Source organism: Miscanthus floridulus, chromosome 3, assembly GCF_019320115.1.
Source record: "Miscanthus floridulus cultivar M001 chromosome 3, ASM1932011v1, whole genome shotgun sequence".
NCBI classification, from domain to species: domain Eukaryota; kingdom Viridiplantae; phylum Streptophyta; class Magnoliopsida; order Poales; family Poaceae; genus Miscanthus; species Miscanthus floridulus.
Genome location: NC_089582.1, coordinates 101,481,770 through 101,500,401, shown reverse-complemented (window position 1 = coordinate 101,500,401; position 18,632 = coordinate 101,481,770). Strand labels below are relative to the sequence as shown.

At 48.4% G+C, this 18,632-nt stretch overlaps 1 protein-coding gene across 1 annotated transcript; it reads left to right on the top strand.

Annotated features, from left to right (window-relative positions):
- Nucleotides 1-415: 415 nt before the first annotated feature.
- Nucleotides 416-7,112, top strand: LOC136544123 (glutamate receptor 2.7-like). The gene is made up of 5 exons (XM_066536389.1): nt 416-1,625; nt 2,585-3,917; nt 4,777-5,090; nt 5,390-5,796; nt 6,591-7,112. Exons 1-5 carry the CDS (start codon nt 1,298-1,300, stop codon nt 7,110-7,112), a joined length of 2,904 nt encoding a protein of 967 aa, XP_066392486.1. The 5' UTR covers nt 416-1,297.
- Nucleotides 7,113-18,632: the final 11,520 nt, after the last annotated feature.

Below are 18,632 nucleotides of genomic sequence, written 5' to 3'. Positions count from 1 at the left end.
AAGAGAGGTAGAGGGGAGTAGCGCACAGGCCATGAAGCGCGGTGTCCGGACGTTGGGACGGCCGCACCACGACATTTCCGTTTTAAAAATAAAAATAATAATAGTTTGCATGATTGAAAGCACTTTTAAAAACGCATTGTTTTATGGCACCGTTTTTATGCCGCGTGGTCAGTCATATCGCGGGTGGCTCTGACTATTGATTTATTGAGTCTCATGGCAGTATGGCAGTTCGCAATCAGTGAGTCTACGCGTCCAACACCCCGATACCACGTAGCACAGGTCTCATGGGAAAAAAAGAAAAAGAAATCCCAGGCGCACCCCTCCCTCTTGCTTAACTTCGGACTTCTAGTTCTGACCGAGTGCTCTTGCTTAACTTCGGACTTCTAGTTCTGACCGAGTGATCTTGCCGAAGAAATCTCAGGAGGTGTGGACAAGAGCGAGCCAGAGAGCAAACATGAAAGTGCAGAAACGTAGCCCACACAGCACAAACGTTAGCACGTAGCTTCCGACGAGCAGCAGCTGAGGTTCGCAAAAAACAAAAAAAAAAGACTAATCCAATGGATCTTGCAGACTTCGATGACCAGCGATCTGATTCTCAAGCAACCAACTCCATGGCATTTGCAACTTGCAAGTCGACCACGAAGGTTTTCTTTTGACTTTTTGAGGGTCATATAAATGGGGACTTGGGACTTCATCCTCACAACAGAAGCACATTGACTTCCGCACCGCATGCTGTCTTACAGCAGCATGAGCTGTGTATGACAAGGCCATTCTTCAATCTGCAGAAATCTCAAAGCCTCTTTTGAAAGAACGAGTAAAGATCATCGCTGCGCATACAAGTTAGGTCAAATGACAGTGGGTCAGTGGCTACATTTCTATTTGTGAGGAGAGACAACTAAGTTCATATACCTTAATTCTCATAAAAAAGAGGCTTAATAGCGGTCCAATGCATAGGATAGTTCTAGTGTCCATTGCATGCTAAACGTCACCTTTGACTTCTCACAGTCCCAGACCCCCAGTTCTTTGGGCCAAAAGATTGACTATATATGTAACCCATCCAGCTCATTGATTCTTCTTGGATTTCTCATTTTCACCCTCATCACTGTAGAAAGTAAGTTTCCAGAAACAATGGCGTTGTACACTTGTACCTGTCATTCCTGTCCAACTAAAAAAAACATTGTGTTTGTCAACAGTGAGGTGTCTCTTTTCGCAAGCAAAATGTAAGAGGAAAAGGTAATCAGAATGGAAACTTGGCATTGTAGATCAGAGCTGACCAAGCCAAAACCTAGTTAGAATAATGGTGCCTCGAACCAGTTATATAAGGCATCACAGTGGCTCCACAGGTCATGTAGAACTCAACCCTCGGGGGATGGAGATGCCATCCAGGATCATCTTCTTGTTGGTATTAATCTCCAATATCACAGCTACTCAAAATGCAACTGAAACAGAGCCCAGAACAGTAAATGTTGGAGTCATCCTCAATCTGCAGTCATTGGTGGGCAAAATTGCCCATATGAGTATTTTGATGGCCTTGGAAGATTTCTATTCAGTTCACAGTAGCTACAGAACAAAGTTAGTTCTCCACATGAGGGATTCCAATGAAGATATCCAAGCTGCCTCAGCAGGTACATTTACAATTTGTTCATTGTTAGAACTTAGAAATGAAAGCATAAACTAGCTGTGGAATTTTGTTTTGTATATCATGCGAAGACTAGAGCGTTAAGAATGTGTGTGTGTGTGTGCGCGCGCGCGCTTGGTAGTCCTAGCTTCAAAAGGTCTGCACCGAAGATGCCATCTGTACAGGTAGTCCTACCTTTTTTTCTTGGATACACAGGAGAACTGTGTATCATTACACTAAGAAGGGACAAAATTCCATATTTACAAGAGAAACACCCACACCATCCCTCTCTACTTAAGAAGGTAGTCCTAGTAAAAAAAGTGGGGTTCATGACTAGAATCCATTAGTAATATGTATGGTGCGGTGCATGCTACAAATTTTATTTATACCATTCTATTTGTTGTTGTACATACGAACATCTGGCATGTTTTGTCCATAACTGAAATGTTATGTTCACTAAAGTGTTAGTCTGATATGTTGTTCAATATCTCCCCTAATCATCAGAAAGTAGAGCTGACGTATATGCAGAAAGTTAGTGACAAGGTATACCTAAGAAGAATGAAATAAATAAAAGAAAAACACATGCTACAAAACTAAACGAACAACAATGAGGCACCCAAAGATAAGGGTAATTTCTGCTTTCAGTACTTTGATACTTATATTTGCACCTGTTCTGAAGTACTCATGTTTTATTTGCCCACATTAACACCATAGGAATTTCTTCCAAAAACTCCAACTAAGAATAATGCCATTCTTAGCTAAAATCAGAAAGTTTTTTAATATGTATAATCAAAAGACTGAAACAGGGAATATGGATTATTATACGGGCCAGTGAAAGTGATAATATTTTGAGTTATAGCACTACTGCTTTGCATACGATTTCAGATATCTTAGCTACAACCAGAATATAAACAAATGCACTTGTAAACTAAAGTTCATCCCTGTTACAATTATTCAATTTTACAGCAGTAGACCTGCTGGAGAATTATAATGTGCAAGCAATAGTTGGTCCCCAAAAATCTTCAGAGGCTATTTTTGTGTCTGATATTGGAAACAAGAGCCATGTTCCGGTCATCTCCTTCACTGCAACAAGCCCCACTCTTTCATCTGGAAATGTCCCATACTTTTTGCGTGCAACACTAAGTGATGCAGATCAAGTGAATTGCATCGCTTCTCTCATTAAAGCCTATGGTTGGAAGGAAGTGGTACCCATCTACGAGGACACAGACTATGGCAGAGGTATAATACCATATCTGGCTGATGCACTTCAAGAGTTTGGAGGGTTTATGCCTTATCGTAGTCCAATCTCTGAATCAGCAAACAGCGACCAAGTTGAGCAAGAACTCTACAAGCTAATGACAATGCAAACCAGGGTCTATATCGTGCATATGTCATCTGCTATTGCCTCTATTCTGTTCATGAAAGCCAAGGAGCTAGGAATGATGAGTGATACGTATGCTTGGATCTTGACAGATGGGATCACAAATATTGCTAGTTCACTCAGCCCTTCAATACTTGAAGCAATGAATGGTGCACTAGGTGTGAAGTTCTATGTGCCTAAATCAAAGGAACTCGATAATTTCACTGCAAGATGGAATAAGAGATTCAAACAAGACAATCCAAATGTTGCAGTTGCACCATCTCAGCTAAGCATTTTTGGACTCTGGAGTTATGATACAATTTGGGCCTTGGCGCAAGCAGCAGAAAATGTTAGCATGGGCAATGCAGTATTTCAGAAGCAGTGGCACAGGAAGAACATAACATGTTTTGGAGGTTTGGGTATTTCTACAATTGGTCAAAACCTCCTAGATGCAATCTTACATAGTAAGTTCAGAGGTCTAAGTGGTGATTTTGACCTTAAAAATAGGCAGCTGCAGCCTTCCACATTCCAGATAATTAATGTGGTTGGAGGAGCTCCACAAGAGATAGGCTTTTGGACAGAAAAGCATGGAATCATTAGGAAGCTGGATCAAAACAAATTAGAAACGACAAATGTAAACTCTATGCCTGATCTTAATCAAGTAATTTGGCCAGGAGAATCATATGCAGTGCCTAAAGGATGGCAAATTCCTACTAATGGAAAGAAGCTCCGAGTAGGTGTACGGTATAGTGGATATCCAGAGTTCATGAAGGTGGAAAGAGATCCTACTACTAATGCAACAACTGCTACTGGTTATGCCATCGATGTATTTGAAGAGGTGCTGAAGAGATTACCATATGCAATACCTTATGAATATGTATCATTTGGTACTGCAGACTCTGGGAACTATAATGATTTTGTCTACCAAGTTCATCTTGGGGTAAGGGAATTCTTATTTTGTTAGGCAAGGTTCAGAAATTATTTTTTTAAGAATTGAACCATCGTAAGTGAATTGGTACCAGTATCAGATAGAAGTTTTTTAGGAACTAAGCCAACCTCAGTTAGTGGGAGATGTTGATATACATTGTCCATCACCCAAGTTCAAGCCAATTTCGTCTTGAAATGAGGTTGAGTGGCTATTTCATATTTACAATGCCGCCTGGTTCGTAGTTCCTTCTAGGTGGTCGATTTTTTTTAAGCGCTGTTTTCTTTTCAAAATGTGTGAACAGTGAAACAACTAAGATATTAATTCCCTGCTTTATGAGCACAGAACTCAAACCATATTTACTCAGGAGCATTATTAGTTGTACGAACCAACTAGTTAAGGCACAACTGACTAGATGTTTTGTCTTCCGTTCTGCTTGTAGATAGAATGCCGACTGTGATGTTTCTATTATCCTTATGTTATTCACAAACCCACATGATTGCCAGTGTACAGAGCTTAAGGATTGGCATAGTGATCATCCTGTAATTCAAGTAAAACAAACAGCTTCTACAAGGAGTAAGGACAGAGTTTAAAGTATATGTACACGTTATCTCTAATACTAAATTTACTTTGTATAGAGGGATATCATTGCCTGAACCTTGATTGCTTCTGCTGGGTTTCAACTCTAGCCTACCCCAACTTGTTTGGGACTTAAAGGCTTTGTTGTTGTTGTTGTTGTATAGAGGAATATCATTAGTTTTATGGGTCCAGTAGTTAGCACAACTGATCAGATGTTTAAGTAGAGGTACAGTTATCTTCCAAAAGTTCAAGTAAAAGAAGTGACTTAATGCCTTATAACACTATATAAATGTTATGCTTACAGATATATGATGCAGCAATTGGAGATATAACCATCAGGTACAATAGAACTTCCTATACTGACTTCACACTACCCTACACTGAATCTGGGGTAGCAATGATTGTGCCAGTCAAGGACAACAAGAATAAGAATATATGGGTATTCACGAAGCCGTTAACTACTGATTTGTGGTTTGGAAGCATTGCATTCTTCATCTACACAGGGATTGTCATCTGGCTATTGGAGCGGCGAATCAATAATGCCGAACTGACTGGTTCATTTTTCCGACAGCTTGGGATAGCAATATATTTTTCCTTCTTTGCAGATAGTGAGTGATGATTCTTGTCATCTAATTTATTGCATTTGCAATAGCTAATAAATCCTTTAATAGGTGATGAATTTCTTAATGAATTGTTTGGAAAACAAAATTAATCTGACTTGTACTATTAAAGTTAGGGTGAACAGAAAATCTTATATATGTAAATATTCTCCCATTGCAGTCTATCACCATAAATTCATTTCAATAATTGTTTAAATTTCTCAGTACAGACATGACCGATAGTACGTTTAGCATTCACGATTTATTTGAAGGCACATTGATGGTTGTTATTGCTCATCGTGTTGCAGGGGAGAGAGTGGACAGTATTTTGTCTAGATTGGTTGTTATTGTATGGGTATTTGTACTTCTTGTGATTACATCAAGTTATACAGCCAATCTATCATCAATTCTCACCGTGCAACAGCTTCAACCCACAGTAACTGATGTTCATGAACTGCTTAGGAAAGGAGAATATGTAGGCTATCATAATGGTTCTTATGTAGTGGATCTATTAGAAGAGCTTGGCTTTGACAGAAGAAAGATCAGGGCATACAATACTCCAGATGATTTTGCTGATGCTCTCTCTAGAGGGAGCAAAAATGGTGGCATTGCTGCCCTCATACATGAAGTTCCATATATCAAAATATTTCTAGCAGAGAATTGCAAAGGTTATACAATGGTTGGACCAATATACAAGTCTGAAGGTTTTGGCTTTGTAAGTTAGCTACACCAGATATGTTGTGTGCATTATAGGCCTCTAAATGTTATGAACTAGGAAACATATACTTGAAATCTGCTTAAACTTGAGAAAATAATAATGGAGAATCCCTGACGGAATTTCTATAAAAACACAGACCACATCTGAAAATAACAATGCACAGTAGCTAAGGCTTTATTTGGCATTGTGGTGGCTTTTCAAAAACAGTTATTTCTTTGTAAATTCAGATTTTGCAGAAAAAATCTTACTAAAACTATTGGCTAATGCTGCAAGTTACATGCAGTCATAACTTGCAGCACTTGTGGCTCAACACATTTCATGTTATTTCAAACAGAATACTGAAATGGAGATGCAAACATGTAAATACATACACAGTGGAGTAGGATTGTGTATATTTAAAGTTTTGTTATTGGTTCTTGAATACAAATTGTTCTGAGAAGATGCCAGATGACCAAAAGTACATGAAGACATTAAATGTACTGACACGCATCAACAAAATTTATGTATCCTACTTTGATCAACACCAGGGGAAAATGGAAAAATGTAGGTTACCATTCACATATTTCTGTTAATCATAATGTTCATCCAACCAGAAACTGGCACTTCCAATGATAGTAGATCACTCCAAAAGTTGGAAACTGCAAGAACCATGCAATTTCATTAATCTTTAATGCATGTTTTTTGTGGATGTTTGTGAAGCTAAGAATGCTAACCATTTCATTTTTTTTAAAAAAAATAACTATTAGGTATTTGGTTTGTGTATTACTGAATCTGTTGTTTTTGTTGAATAGGCATTCCCCAAGAGATCCCCTATGGTCAACGACTTTTCTAGAGCAATCCTCAGCATAACAGAAGGGGACACTATCATCCACATAGAAAATAAATGGATCAGAGAACGACATACCTGTCAAAATGATGGAACCATCGCCAGCTCGAGTAGTCTAAACTTCAAAAGCTTTTCAGGACTCTTTCTAGTCACAGGGATTGCTTCAACTTCTGCCCTTTTACTAGCCCTGATGATGTTCCTCTACAAAAACAAGCACAAGATAAAGAACAGCATAGGTTGTGATCACCAGACTGAGGAAGGATATGGATCAGAGCATAGCAACGAGCAGAACCAAGACAGGGAACAGGATAGCAACCAGGCACAAAATATGCAGATGACCGTGCCAAATGATGCACAAGATGACGCTTGCCAACAAGAGATAGAAATATCCTTAGAACTCATCAGCTCAACTGGTTCAGGAGTCCAAACATGTCCAGATATTTCATCTCATGGAGCAGCAAGCAATGGTTTGTTGTGCCAAGATTGAGTCGATGAACCTAATCCAAATTTCTATTGGGTCCATTCTCCAGAATTCACCCAGACACATTCAAGATGTATTCAAGATGTATTATGTATATGCATGTGCACATGTGCGTCCCAGAATTTCAGTCAATAAAACCAGCTAACGAGCAACCCAACTGAAAGCTAATTGCATTGCAAACTAGCGCATCTTAGCTTTTCAACCAGCCATTATTGTAAAATAAAAAACATCTCAACATTTCAACCAGCCATTATTGTCAAAAAATTATTAAAACAAAACTAGTCTGGTAGTCCACTTCATATCATGTTTATATGCCATAATACCAACACAAAATGTGTATAAGAAACCAACACAAAATGTGTATAAGAATAATCTGGCGAGAGAAATCAAGCAATATGGCATGCGCGTTTGGGCATGCCCAATCGACGACGATCTGCGCAGTAAAACCTCTAGACCAGAGGAAATGAAATTGAGGAATCCTCGTGCAGGACAGACAGCCTCACCGGCCGCACAACTTCGTGGCCGCTGTCACGGCGTCACCTGCGGGATCCCCTTTGCCGACCGACGAGCCGCCCAGCGGCCGGCCAGCCGTCCGTCCCCAGCCCGAGAAGCGGCTTCCTTGTTTTGCGGAGGCTCCATTTTTCCGTGGTGGGTGTGGACCACGACGCAGGAAGCGGACTGCCTAATGGGCCAAAAGGGTTGCGAATACCGGCCGGACTCCTTCTGGCCTGCTTTGTTGGGCCGAAACCCCGACCCGTCCGTGGGAAAGAAAAATGATTTATCCAGTGAGAAATAGTGAAATAAAAAATTTCTAGAGTTTGCTTTTAGTGCACATGAACCTCGTATTTGTCATTTTCGTATGATTTTTTTCTAGTTTGAATGTTGCATCATTTTTTTTGTGTGAGTACATATTTGTATGTACTATAGATGTGCTAAATTTCAAAATTTTAAACCGAAATACACCACATATTTTGCATAATGGGATTTGCTAGCGCCCGGACGTCTGATCCGGGATGCTAGCGTCGGACGGTACCCGCTCAGCGAGCGAGCGAGCGCCCTATCAACGGGCCCACACCACCTCGGACGCTGCCCACGCCGCCAGCCGCTTGCCACGCGCATCCCATGTGCTACACCCGATCTACTTTTAAAACATTCAGATGCAACAGTCGCAATAAAGAAAGACAGATGAAACACTTGAAATATACGTCTAAAACACTTGCAAAAACACCTAAAATACTTGAAAACCATTGCAAACATATGCGACATCCAGATGAAACACTTGCAACAGACGTATGAAACACTTGAAACATACGCTTGCAACATACATGTATATGCAACGTCCAGATCTACTTTTGCAACATCTAGATGAAAGCACTCGCAACATACGTCTGATACAGATAAAACATTTGAAACATATACTTGAAACATATGTGCATAGCCATTGCAATATATGCAACATCTTGATCTACTTTTGCAACATCGATACAAAACACTTACAATATATATCTGAAACACCTAAAACATATGTTTGCAATATGCGCTTTCAGCGCAACATCTCCTTGGCTCGTCGCCATGTGGAGTTCACTGGTGTAGAGCTTGCCAATGGCGCAGAGCTTGCCACTCCGGTGGAGAAGGCCACGATAGATCTGGCGCGAGTGTCACCGCTCCGATGGAGAAGGCCGTCCGTGCGATGGAAAAGGCCGCGACGATGGGAGGCGCAGCGGAGATGGAGGGGATGGCGGGCGGCCACGGTGGGCTGGATGTGTCGGTGCAAAAAGTGACCAACACGTAAATATTTATAGTTTTGTCATACGTTGTGATCGGAGGTGGCCTAGCACTCAATGACACAGTGTTTATACTGATTTAGGCAATGTGCCCTATGTCCAGTTTGAGTCGATCAGTGATTTTATTCTTGGGCCTAGGTGCTCGAAGTTTGCAGTGGAGTTACAAACGAGAAGAAGAAAGATGGGGGTACAAAAAGTCTGGTCAGACTCTGGTCAGAGGGGCCGAGAGTGACAGGAGCTCCACTGTGTGCTATGTGTTCGAGCGTGTACTCGAGGTTTGAACCTGGTGGTTCTATTGTTGTGTACTAGTGAACTTGGTCGATCTAAGTGAACTGAGTCTTTTAGGAGAGAGCGCATCCCCTTTTATAGATGAAGGAGATAGCCTTACAAGTGAGAGGGAGAGAGTACGTATGATGCTAAGTCTTGCTGCCCACGCCGACGGGTATAAGATGATGGTAGGCGCCCACAATATTGTTTAATGTCAGATGCATGTGGGAGGTTGCGTCGTCTTCTTTAGGTATGGCAGATGTCGGCGCTTGCCACACTGTTTTACCATGTTCGCCCGGTATGGTAAATACCGGCGCCCACAATACTGTTGATGCCCCAGAGGCATGTGGGGAGCCTTACCGTATTTGTCTGGTACGGGAGTTGATGGCGCCCATAACACTATAGGAAAAAATGTCGGTGCCTACAACATTGCTTGGGTTCTGTCATGTCACGGAGGTCGCAGGGTACTATCTGGCAGGTGCACAAGGTATGGTCCCTGGTATTACGGTTTCACTTGTGCGCCCTACCTTACTTTCTTCGTTCGTTTCCTGGTCCTTACCGAGCGGGCGTCCTCGGTCGATTGGTCCCAGTCGGCTCTGATTGCGCCAGTTAGAGAAGAGCAGTGAGCATAGGTTTGGCGCATCCTCGGTCGGAGATGCGAGTCGGAGTCAGAAGTGGTGTTTATCTAGGCCTTCTGGTCGGAGAGGCCGTTAGGAGGCGGGCTGGAGATTGAAGCAAGCGCTCTGGTCGGAGAGGTGGGCCAGAGTCAGAAGCGGGTGCCGTTCCTCCTCGATCAGGCCTTCTGGTCGGAGATTGGATCGCCCTTCTGGCCTATCGTTTAGGTTTTTAGGTCGGCCCAAGAGTTATGCGTTGTCGCAACATTGTCTGCTAGGCCGAGCCTTTGCTTAAAAGCCGGTCCATGAGAGACCCTAGGTTTATGAACCCGACAGGAGCCCCCGAGCCCCCGGGTGATTCGGGTAGAATCATCTGGGGGATTTTTTTTGTTTTGACGATCAGGTGCACGCGAGCGCACCCGCGGGTGTAGCCCCCGAGTCCCCAGGTGATTCGGGCAGAATCGCCTGGGGGGTTTCATCAGCGGCATGTGTGCGTGCATTTTAGTCGAGACAGTTAGTTTAGGGATCGTGCGAGACAGAGCTCGTGGATCCTGGTGTCAGTGTAGTCCCGCGCAGCCGAGGTAGTTAGTTTAGGGATCAGGCGAAATGGGACTCGCGGATCCTGGCGTTGGTGCAGTCCCGTGCAGCCGAGGCATAGCCGAGGGATGGGGCGAGTTTGGGGTCATAGACCCATGCGTTTGGTGTGCAGCCGAGACATAGCCGAGGGATGGGGCAAGTTCAGAGTCACAGACCCATGCATTTGGTGTGTAGCCGAGACATAGCCGAGGGATGGGGTGAGTTCAGGGTCGTAGACCCATGCGTTTGGTGTCTTGAGCCCCCGAGCTCCGTTGGGCTTGGTAGGGGTCGGTTTGAGTTTTGTGTGTTACCCCATCCTTGATTTCTCATAACCGGAGGGGCTAAGCTTTGTCGCTTGCCTCGATCACTCGGGCTCGAGTGACATGCTCGGTGAGCTCGCTAACGGGTATGATCAAGTGGAATCCAGGTCCATCGTTCATGACGGGGTCGGCATAGCCCTCTTGTGACATTCCACTGCTCCCTTACCTGTAACCCGGTAGATGCCTAGGTCATTCCAGAGACCGACCCAGGTGGCCCGCTGGCCTCCCCTCGATGGAGATTCTGTGGATCTGGCAGAGGTTTAGAATCGAACGAGAAGGTTGAAATGATCCTATCCGCTTCGGGGTAGACTGGGCAAGGGCCACACGGGGCTCATCTGTGTTTTTCTCCCCGGGCTCTATTTGACACGAGCCAGCCTCAATCCCTTTGTGGGCCGGCCTTCGAACCCTGGTCGGTCGTTGCTCATGTTTGAATGAGGCAACTGCCGCTTCATGACGCAACACGGAGCGTTGTGATGCATTTGACTACATACGTAATGCTTTAGTTCTTGAGCCCCCGGACAATTCAGGTAGAATCGTTCAGGGGGCATGGGCGAATGGAATGAATGTGTGTATGGATGTATGAATGATTATAAAGAAAAAGCGGGGGTCAGTAATATTACCTTGATGACTCGAGTGACGGGGTTTGAAGAGCTCCAATCGAAAATGTCCGACCAGGACCCGCGCTCGTCGTTCGTGACAGAGTTGGCATGGCCTAAATGGGGCATCCCTTTGCTCCTTACCTATCTCTTGGTGTTTTTTGAGCCGTTTGATTGACTTTAGGAGGCCTGATGGTTTCTCCTAGCGGAGATCCCATTTGTTTCAGTTTTTCCAAGTCCCACCTGAGGAGACGGAGAGCCGCCTGCGCGTGGTGGTGCTTTGTTTTTCATGCCCAGTCGTGCGGTATTGGTGGGCCATACCCAGGCCACGTCCCATCTAATCAGGCGCCGTTCCATCGGGCAGGGTGCATCTCATCGGTTAGGACGCGTCCCATCGTATCTCATCTGCATTAAATGGGGAAGGGAAAGGGTTTTTTGCCCCTGTCATTTCGCCTTTCCCTGATTGCCATGCCTTCCCCAACTGCTGCGCCCTTTTCCTTAAGTAGGAGAAGGGAGAGGGCTTTCGCCCTGTTCTTTCGCCTATTTCTCATCTTCCTTCTTGCCGAGAGCGTTTGAGCGCCGCGGCAGTTCCTAGGAGAGAAAAAAGGGGAGAGCGAGGGAGAGGAGAAAACTCACCGTTTCATTCATAAACCCAAAGCGAAATGTTAGGCTGGAGGTCATCCACTGTGAGGGAGTCGGTGCTAGAGGCCTTCGCCGTCAAGGGGTTTCTGCCACCGAAGGAGGTGGCGCACTGGAGGGCTTCCGGGAGGAAGGAGGTGGTTTCCTTCCTTGCTTTCCAAGAGCGTGGGCTAGGATACCCAGCACACTGGTTCCTGCGCAGGCTCCTCAATGAGTGGGGTTTGGAGTTGCAGCACCTCAATCTGACTAGGGTGCTGCATATCGCTGGCTTCGTCATCGTGAGCGAGGCCTTCCTTGGGATGGAGCCACACGCAGACTTCTTTTGGCGGCTGTTATCTGGGCGAACTTTGTCGGTGGTGGATCCGCCCGAGGCTACATCGATGGGGGGCTTTGCCCTATAGAAGAAACCGAGCGCAGAGGGCTCATATCCCGTGTACATCCCCTGCGACTCCAATCGGGGGTGGCACAAGGAGTGGTTCTATATCAGGAACCTAGTGGAGGCGCCGTTCCTAGCGTTCACCGACGAAAGGCCAGAGAGGTAGGAAAGTTGGTCGTGGGGCCCTTCTCGTCGGGAGAAGAAGAATGTGGAGATCATCAAGGTAGAGCTCTAGAAGTTCATGCAGCATGGCCTTGATGGGGTGCGGGTGTTCCACACCCTCTACCGCCGTCGGGTTGCTCCATTGGCAGAGAGGGCGCGACCGATGTGGAAGTACGGCCGCCCGACAGACCCTGATCATGCATCACCGGAGGAGCTGCCGAACGACAAGGTCTGGAGTCACCTTGACCGGGTGCTATAGCTGAAGCCCAAAGAGAAGGTCGACAGAAAGCCCGGACCTCTCAATGCCTCGGTGGTGTCCAAACTGGTATGCTCCCCTTTCTTTACTCCGTGTTCTTTTTCCCATTTGCTTTCCTGCTTTTTTGATTTGGAGTCGCCTGTTTTGTAGGGACTTGAAGCTTACAAGTCCCAGCCACACCTTTCGAAGGGCGCGGCTCGGTAGGCCACCCAGAAGGAGGCGACAGATGCTAGGAAGAAGAAGAAAACCAAGGAGGTTCGGCAGAAGCAAGAGAAGGAGAAGGAGATCGCCTGACGCATGAAGTCTAGGGAAAATAGGAGCGATGTTGAGTCAGAGCTCGAGTCAAAGGCCCCCATAGAGGTGGGGGATGACATGATCTTCTCTGAGGAGGAGGAAAGCCAGGAGGTGCAGCGATGTCCCCACGCCAAGGAAGCGTGCTACGAGCACGGACACCGTCGATGAATGGGAGGTGAAGCAGATGCGGTCATCGTGCCCTTCGTTGGCATCATTGGCCTCGTCCCCGCCTGCTGTGGATGCGACGGGACAAGCTCGGTGGTCGGAGGAGTGGGCTCGCACCCGCACATCATCGAGGCTGGCGTTAGCGCGTGACTCATAGCGGGAGGATGCCCCACCTGCTACTTCGGTCGTCGTGCCCCAAGCCAAAGGTCACGGTGACTCGTGGGCCGAGCAGGACCGGTTGGATTGACTCCACCCCCGGCTGAAGTGAGGGGGCGCGGGTCGTAGCCTAGGAGCGGTCCTCGCCCTATAGGCCCATCGATGTCGGGTCTTGGTTTTAGAGTCATACCACTTACATCCCGGTATGTCTTTGTTTCTTTTTGATCTTGCCATTGAGTCTCTTTGGAGTATGACTAACCTATACTTTTCACAGTGGTCGGACACTGATGGGGTTGAGCATCACCCCAACTCTCGTACAGGAGGTTTGGAGGCCCACCTTGCAGCGTGTCACGATGAGCGGCGGGGAGAGCAGGGTGGTGGCGGTGAGTCCTTCCCTTCCAGGGGTGGTGCTCCCCGAGTTGGTTGCTAGTACGGCGACAGCGGCAGCGATCCCAGTGGTGACCGCAGAGGCTGCATTAGAGGTGTCCCTCATGGCCCCTCCACCGGCTGTGGTAGAAGAGGAGAGGGAGACTGGGCTTCCTGCCTCGCCAGGTGGAGGGCTGCATGGCTCTCCTTCCTGGTCAGCGCTGGCGGTGCCGGGGGGAGATGTGGCCGGGACAGAGCCAGAACGCCTGTCGGTGGCCTATGAGACCAAGGTGGTGAAGATCACCTCTGACGACGAAGCAGATGATGAGGTGGAGCCGCCGGTGCTATCGTGGGAGCTGGTGGTGGTCTGGTCAGGGGCTGGGCCCTCCCATGGGCTAGAGGAGACCGACCTGGAATGGCCCTACCCTGAGGACCCGACCAAGGTTCGGTTCATCCTTCAGGATTCGCATTAGTGTCAGCTCTAGGACATCCTTAGGGGCAGAGGACTTACCATGGAGTCCGATCTTGTTGATCTGTCCATGAAGCTTGAGGAGGCCCAGGAGCGGGTTAAGGCCATCTAGCGGATGGTTAAGGTTGACCTATGCCATGCTGTGACGGTGAGTTTCCCGTGTTCGTCCTTGATCCCTTGGTCTTTCGTCAGTTGCCTCAGCACACTTGCTTCTTGTTTTTTGCAGGGTTTGGAGGAGATGTCGTGCCACAAGTCCTGTTTCCTCTAGATGGAGCATGCCTAGATGGGGGAGCTCGAGCGTCAGCTAGAGTCCGCCCACCACGAGTCCAAGGACTGGGTGGCGGAGGCGACCGAGGAGCGGTCGACGGAAGCGCTTGCGGTGGAGTGGGCAACTACCGCCGAATAGGGGCTTGAGGCGGCCAAGGCCCGCCAGGTGGAGACCGAGGCGGCACTGCGGAAGTCCCTAGCGGACATCGAGGTGGTGCTCCGAGATTCCCTAGAGGCCCTAGAGATAGAGCAAAATGCCCTAGCATCGGAGCGGAAGGCCTGGTCGGAGGCTGACCAAGAAGTGCTCGCACTTCGAGGCTAGGTGATGGGGACAGATTAGGTGAATGCCCAACTGCGCGAGCAGGTGACCCAACAGGCGAAGGGACTCTTCGCCCTCAAGAACTCCCGCCTCGGTACGTACCTTTTCTGTTTTTCATCGTGTTGGTTTCTTCCTTTAGCTTGCTTCTAAGCTTGTCGCCCTTCTTCCAGAGTTGGGTGGAAAGGTGGAGTCATTGGAGCGGGACCTGGAGACCGCCAAGGCGACATTTAGCCAGAATGTGGAGGCATTGGCCAAGTCCCTTGAAGACTGGCGTGCTCTCGAGGGGGAACTTGACCAGATCCACAATGTTTCCTTGCTTATCGTCTCAGAGATCTTCGGGTCGACGCCAAGTACTAGCGTGCCCGCCATCCGGCTGGCGGAGGTTCCAGATGAGGTCCAGACCCTCATCACCCATGGGCTGTTCTATGGGGCATCGGGGGTGTTGACTTCGGTGGTGACGTACCACCCAAACTAGGATTTTGCCACCATCTGCAGCGGGTATGCCGATGGTTTGAGCACGGAGGACATCCAATCGCTCGGGGAGAGCTTGCTGCCACACGCAAAGTTGGTGGCCGAGCAAGTCTCCATGCAGTGGGTGATGGATGCTCGCCGTGCGAACATGGCCAGAAGCATGCTTCAGGAGGACGTCGCCCAGCGAGCAGATGGCGTGGAGCCTGGGTCGGAAGTGGACGTCGCCCCACCTTCAACCGAGCCGAATGTCGTCCAGCCTAGGAGCGAGCAGCCCGTGCCTTCACCGGTCGCACCGACAACAGATGCCACCGGGCAGCCCCAATAGCTTGTAAAGTATAAGTAGTTCAGTAGATGTAAAAAGTTAAGTTCATGGGGGAGCCCCCGTGTAAACGTTCTTGTGTACTTAATGAATATAATCAGTTTCATTTTTGTGATGGAATCACTCCGTTCAGGGAAACTTGTCCCATTCGTTCCTTAGTTTTACCTTAGCATAATTTTGTTTTTTCATTCTTTCTTTTTTGCACTTGCCCAATCGTCCCATAGGCTGCAACCTTAGGAGACCGAGCGTGGCCCATGAGGCTCAGCTGCTCGTAACCATAGGTAGAGGCGGGGTGCGATCGGTCGGAATATTTAAAGCAAAGCTACGTAAGGTAATTTAAAGGAACAAACTACCCTTTTGTTTGGGTAGGAAGGAGTTTTACCATATGATAGTAAACGAAACGAGAGGTGGTAGTGCACCCCCATGGAGCCCCCGAGCGACCCGGGCTAAAAGTTTTGGGTCGGGGCGCTTTTATAGGAGCAAACATTAAGTAAACAATGGTAAGACTGAATTTTAGGGGAAGAAACGACATAGCTGTTCCTAGCGTTGGTGAGAATGTTGTTGTTGTCATCCTTCAGTTAGTAGGCGTCCGGTCAGATCACCTCGACCTTCAGTCATCTAGATCCTTGCCCGCTACGCCCTCTTTCTCGGTCGTTGCTTCTTTGCCTTTTTTTTCCTTTGGCCCGCCGGCCTATCACAGAAGGCACTTGAGGAGCTCGCAATCCTTGTAGAGATGTTTAACGGGGTAGGCGTGGTTGGTGCACGGACTCTCCATGAGCTCATTGAAGTGGTCCGGAAGGCCATGCTGGGGCTGCTTTCCCATGTGATCAGTCGTGGCGATCAACGCGGAGTTGACCGATCGGCGGTGATCTTTTCTGTTCTTTTTGCCCCTCTGCGTGGAGGGGCCTTCGTCCCGAGCCTCACGCTTGGTCTTGCCTTTGCCTCGGCCTTCGTTGAAGCATTGCAGGAGCGGCGCTCTCTGGATGCGTTGGGCGAAGGCCCATGGTCCTGGGCCATCCGGACTAGGACTCCGGTCGTTCGGCTATCGGCCGCGCCTAGGGTGTGTTTCACCACTCCTTGCGATGGTCCGGCCGGGGTTTTGGCTTGGCCCGAGCCGCTCGCGTATAGGCGGTCGGTGTAGAGCGGGCGCTAGGTCAAGCTAGGGCGCAGATGTGGCCTCCTACGCCGCGCTTGGTGGCTGTAGCGGTGAGCGGGTGGAGCGATTCGTCTGGTGCATCCCCACTCCCCTGGCGAGGAGAGAAGCTGTGAGTCGGTGTCGTGACATGGAGCTCTTCGCCTATTGAACGGCGGCGGTTTCCACCAGTGCCCGGAGGTTCCGGTGGATCGCCTATTCCTGGGGGTCGTTCGGCTCGGGAAGGCCGTGTAGAAGCATTGCCGCAGCGGTGATATTCTGGTCAGCCTGAGCAAACTATGGGGGATCGTTCTCCCCGTCCGCGGTGCTGCGTTGGACCTAGCGAGCGTGACCCTAGGCGCCGCTCGCTAGTTTATGCGCACGGGGCGTAGTGTGGTACGCCGAGTGCGCTGGCGCAAGTGGTGGCTGGTTCTACCGCCGTTGTCGTAGCTCCTCGCCGTGCTCTCATGTGAGCACGAGGGTCCCTACACGAGGGTCCGAAGGGGTGTGAGTCTACAAGGACTCCGCTACCATCGGTGGCTGTCCCAGAGCGTCCGCCATGGCGCTCTCCCGGGACGGACGGTGGCTAGGTGCCACATCACCGATGCTGGAGCCGTCACTCTCAACATCGTCATCCATGAGGTTGAGGAAACATGTGGGAGCATAGCTCGCCATCCCCACGAATTCGGATGCGAGAGGGTGCGGCGTCAGCACTTTTTGGAGCCCCCAGGCATACGCATCCGTGGGGGACGCGAGGCCGTAGGGGAACCGGTCGTACGATGGTTGCGGTGCGAACAGCGCGATCCCTCAGGATAATCAGCGAAAGATAGTAAATAGTGAGTAAATAACAGAACGTATATTACTCACAGTAGGGTTTGAGCAGAGCATTTGCTCAAAATGAAGCGTAGGCGCCTCGTCGTCGAAGTCGTTGGGTGTCCCGGAGCCGGCAGGGGGCGTCCCTCTGACGGGCGCCGGGATGGTTGTCTCCTCGCGGAGGTGTAGTACGCCGAGCCGATCGACGACAAAGTCCAGGCTTCCGAAGATGAAGGCCTGGGACGGCTTGAAGACGGGTGGAATCTGCATCTCAACATGTGGGAGTGCGGGAAACTCCAGTGAGCCGAAGCGAGTCGAATCGCTTGAGCCCGCCGTGGCGAAGGTGGCGCAAAAGTGGGCCATCCGATGACCAAAAGGTGTTGAGCGTACAACGTTTTCCCCACAGACGGCGCCAACTGTCGGTGTAGAAAGTGACCAACACATAAATATTTGTAGTTTTACCGTATGTTGTGATCGGAGATGGCCTAGCACTCAATGACACAGTATTTATACTGGTTCAGACAACGTGCCCTACGTCCAGTTTGAGTCGGTCGGTGATTTTATTCCTGAGCCTAGGTGCTCGAAGTTTGTAGCGGGGTTACAAACGAGAAGGAGAAAGATGGTGGGTACAAGAGGTCCGGTCGAACTCTGGTCAGAGGGGCTGAGAGTGACGGGAGCTCCGCTGTGTGCTATGTGTTCGAGCGTGTGCTCGAGGTTTGAACCTGGTGGTTCTATTGATGTGTACTAGTGAACTTGGTCGATCTAAGTGAACTGAGTCTTTTAGGAGAGAGCGCATCCCCTTTTATAGACGAAGGAGATAGCCTTACAAGTGAGAGGGAGAGAGTACGTATGATGCTAAGTCTTGCTGCCCACGCCGGCGGGTACAAGATGATGGTAGGCGCCCATAATACTGTTTAATGTCAGATGCATGTGGGAGGTTGCGTCGTCTTCTTCAGGTATGGCAGATGTCGGCGCTTGCCACACTGTTTTACCATGTTCGTCCGGTATGGTAAATACCGGCGCCCACAATACTGTTGATGCCCCAGAGACACGTGGGGGAGCCTTACCGTATTTGTCTGGTACGAGAGTTGATGGCGCCCACAACACTATAGGGGAAAATGTCGGTGCCTACAACACTGCTTGGGTTCTGTCATGTCAGGGAGGT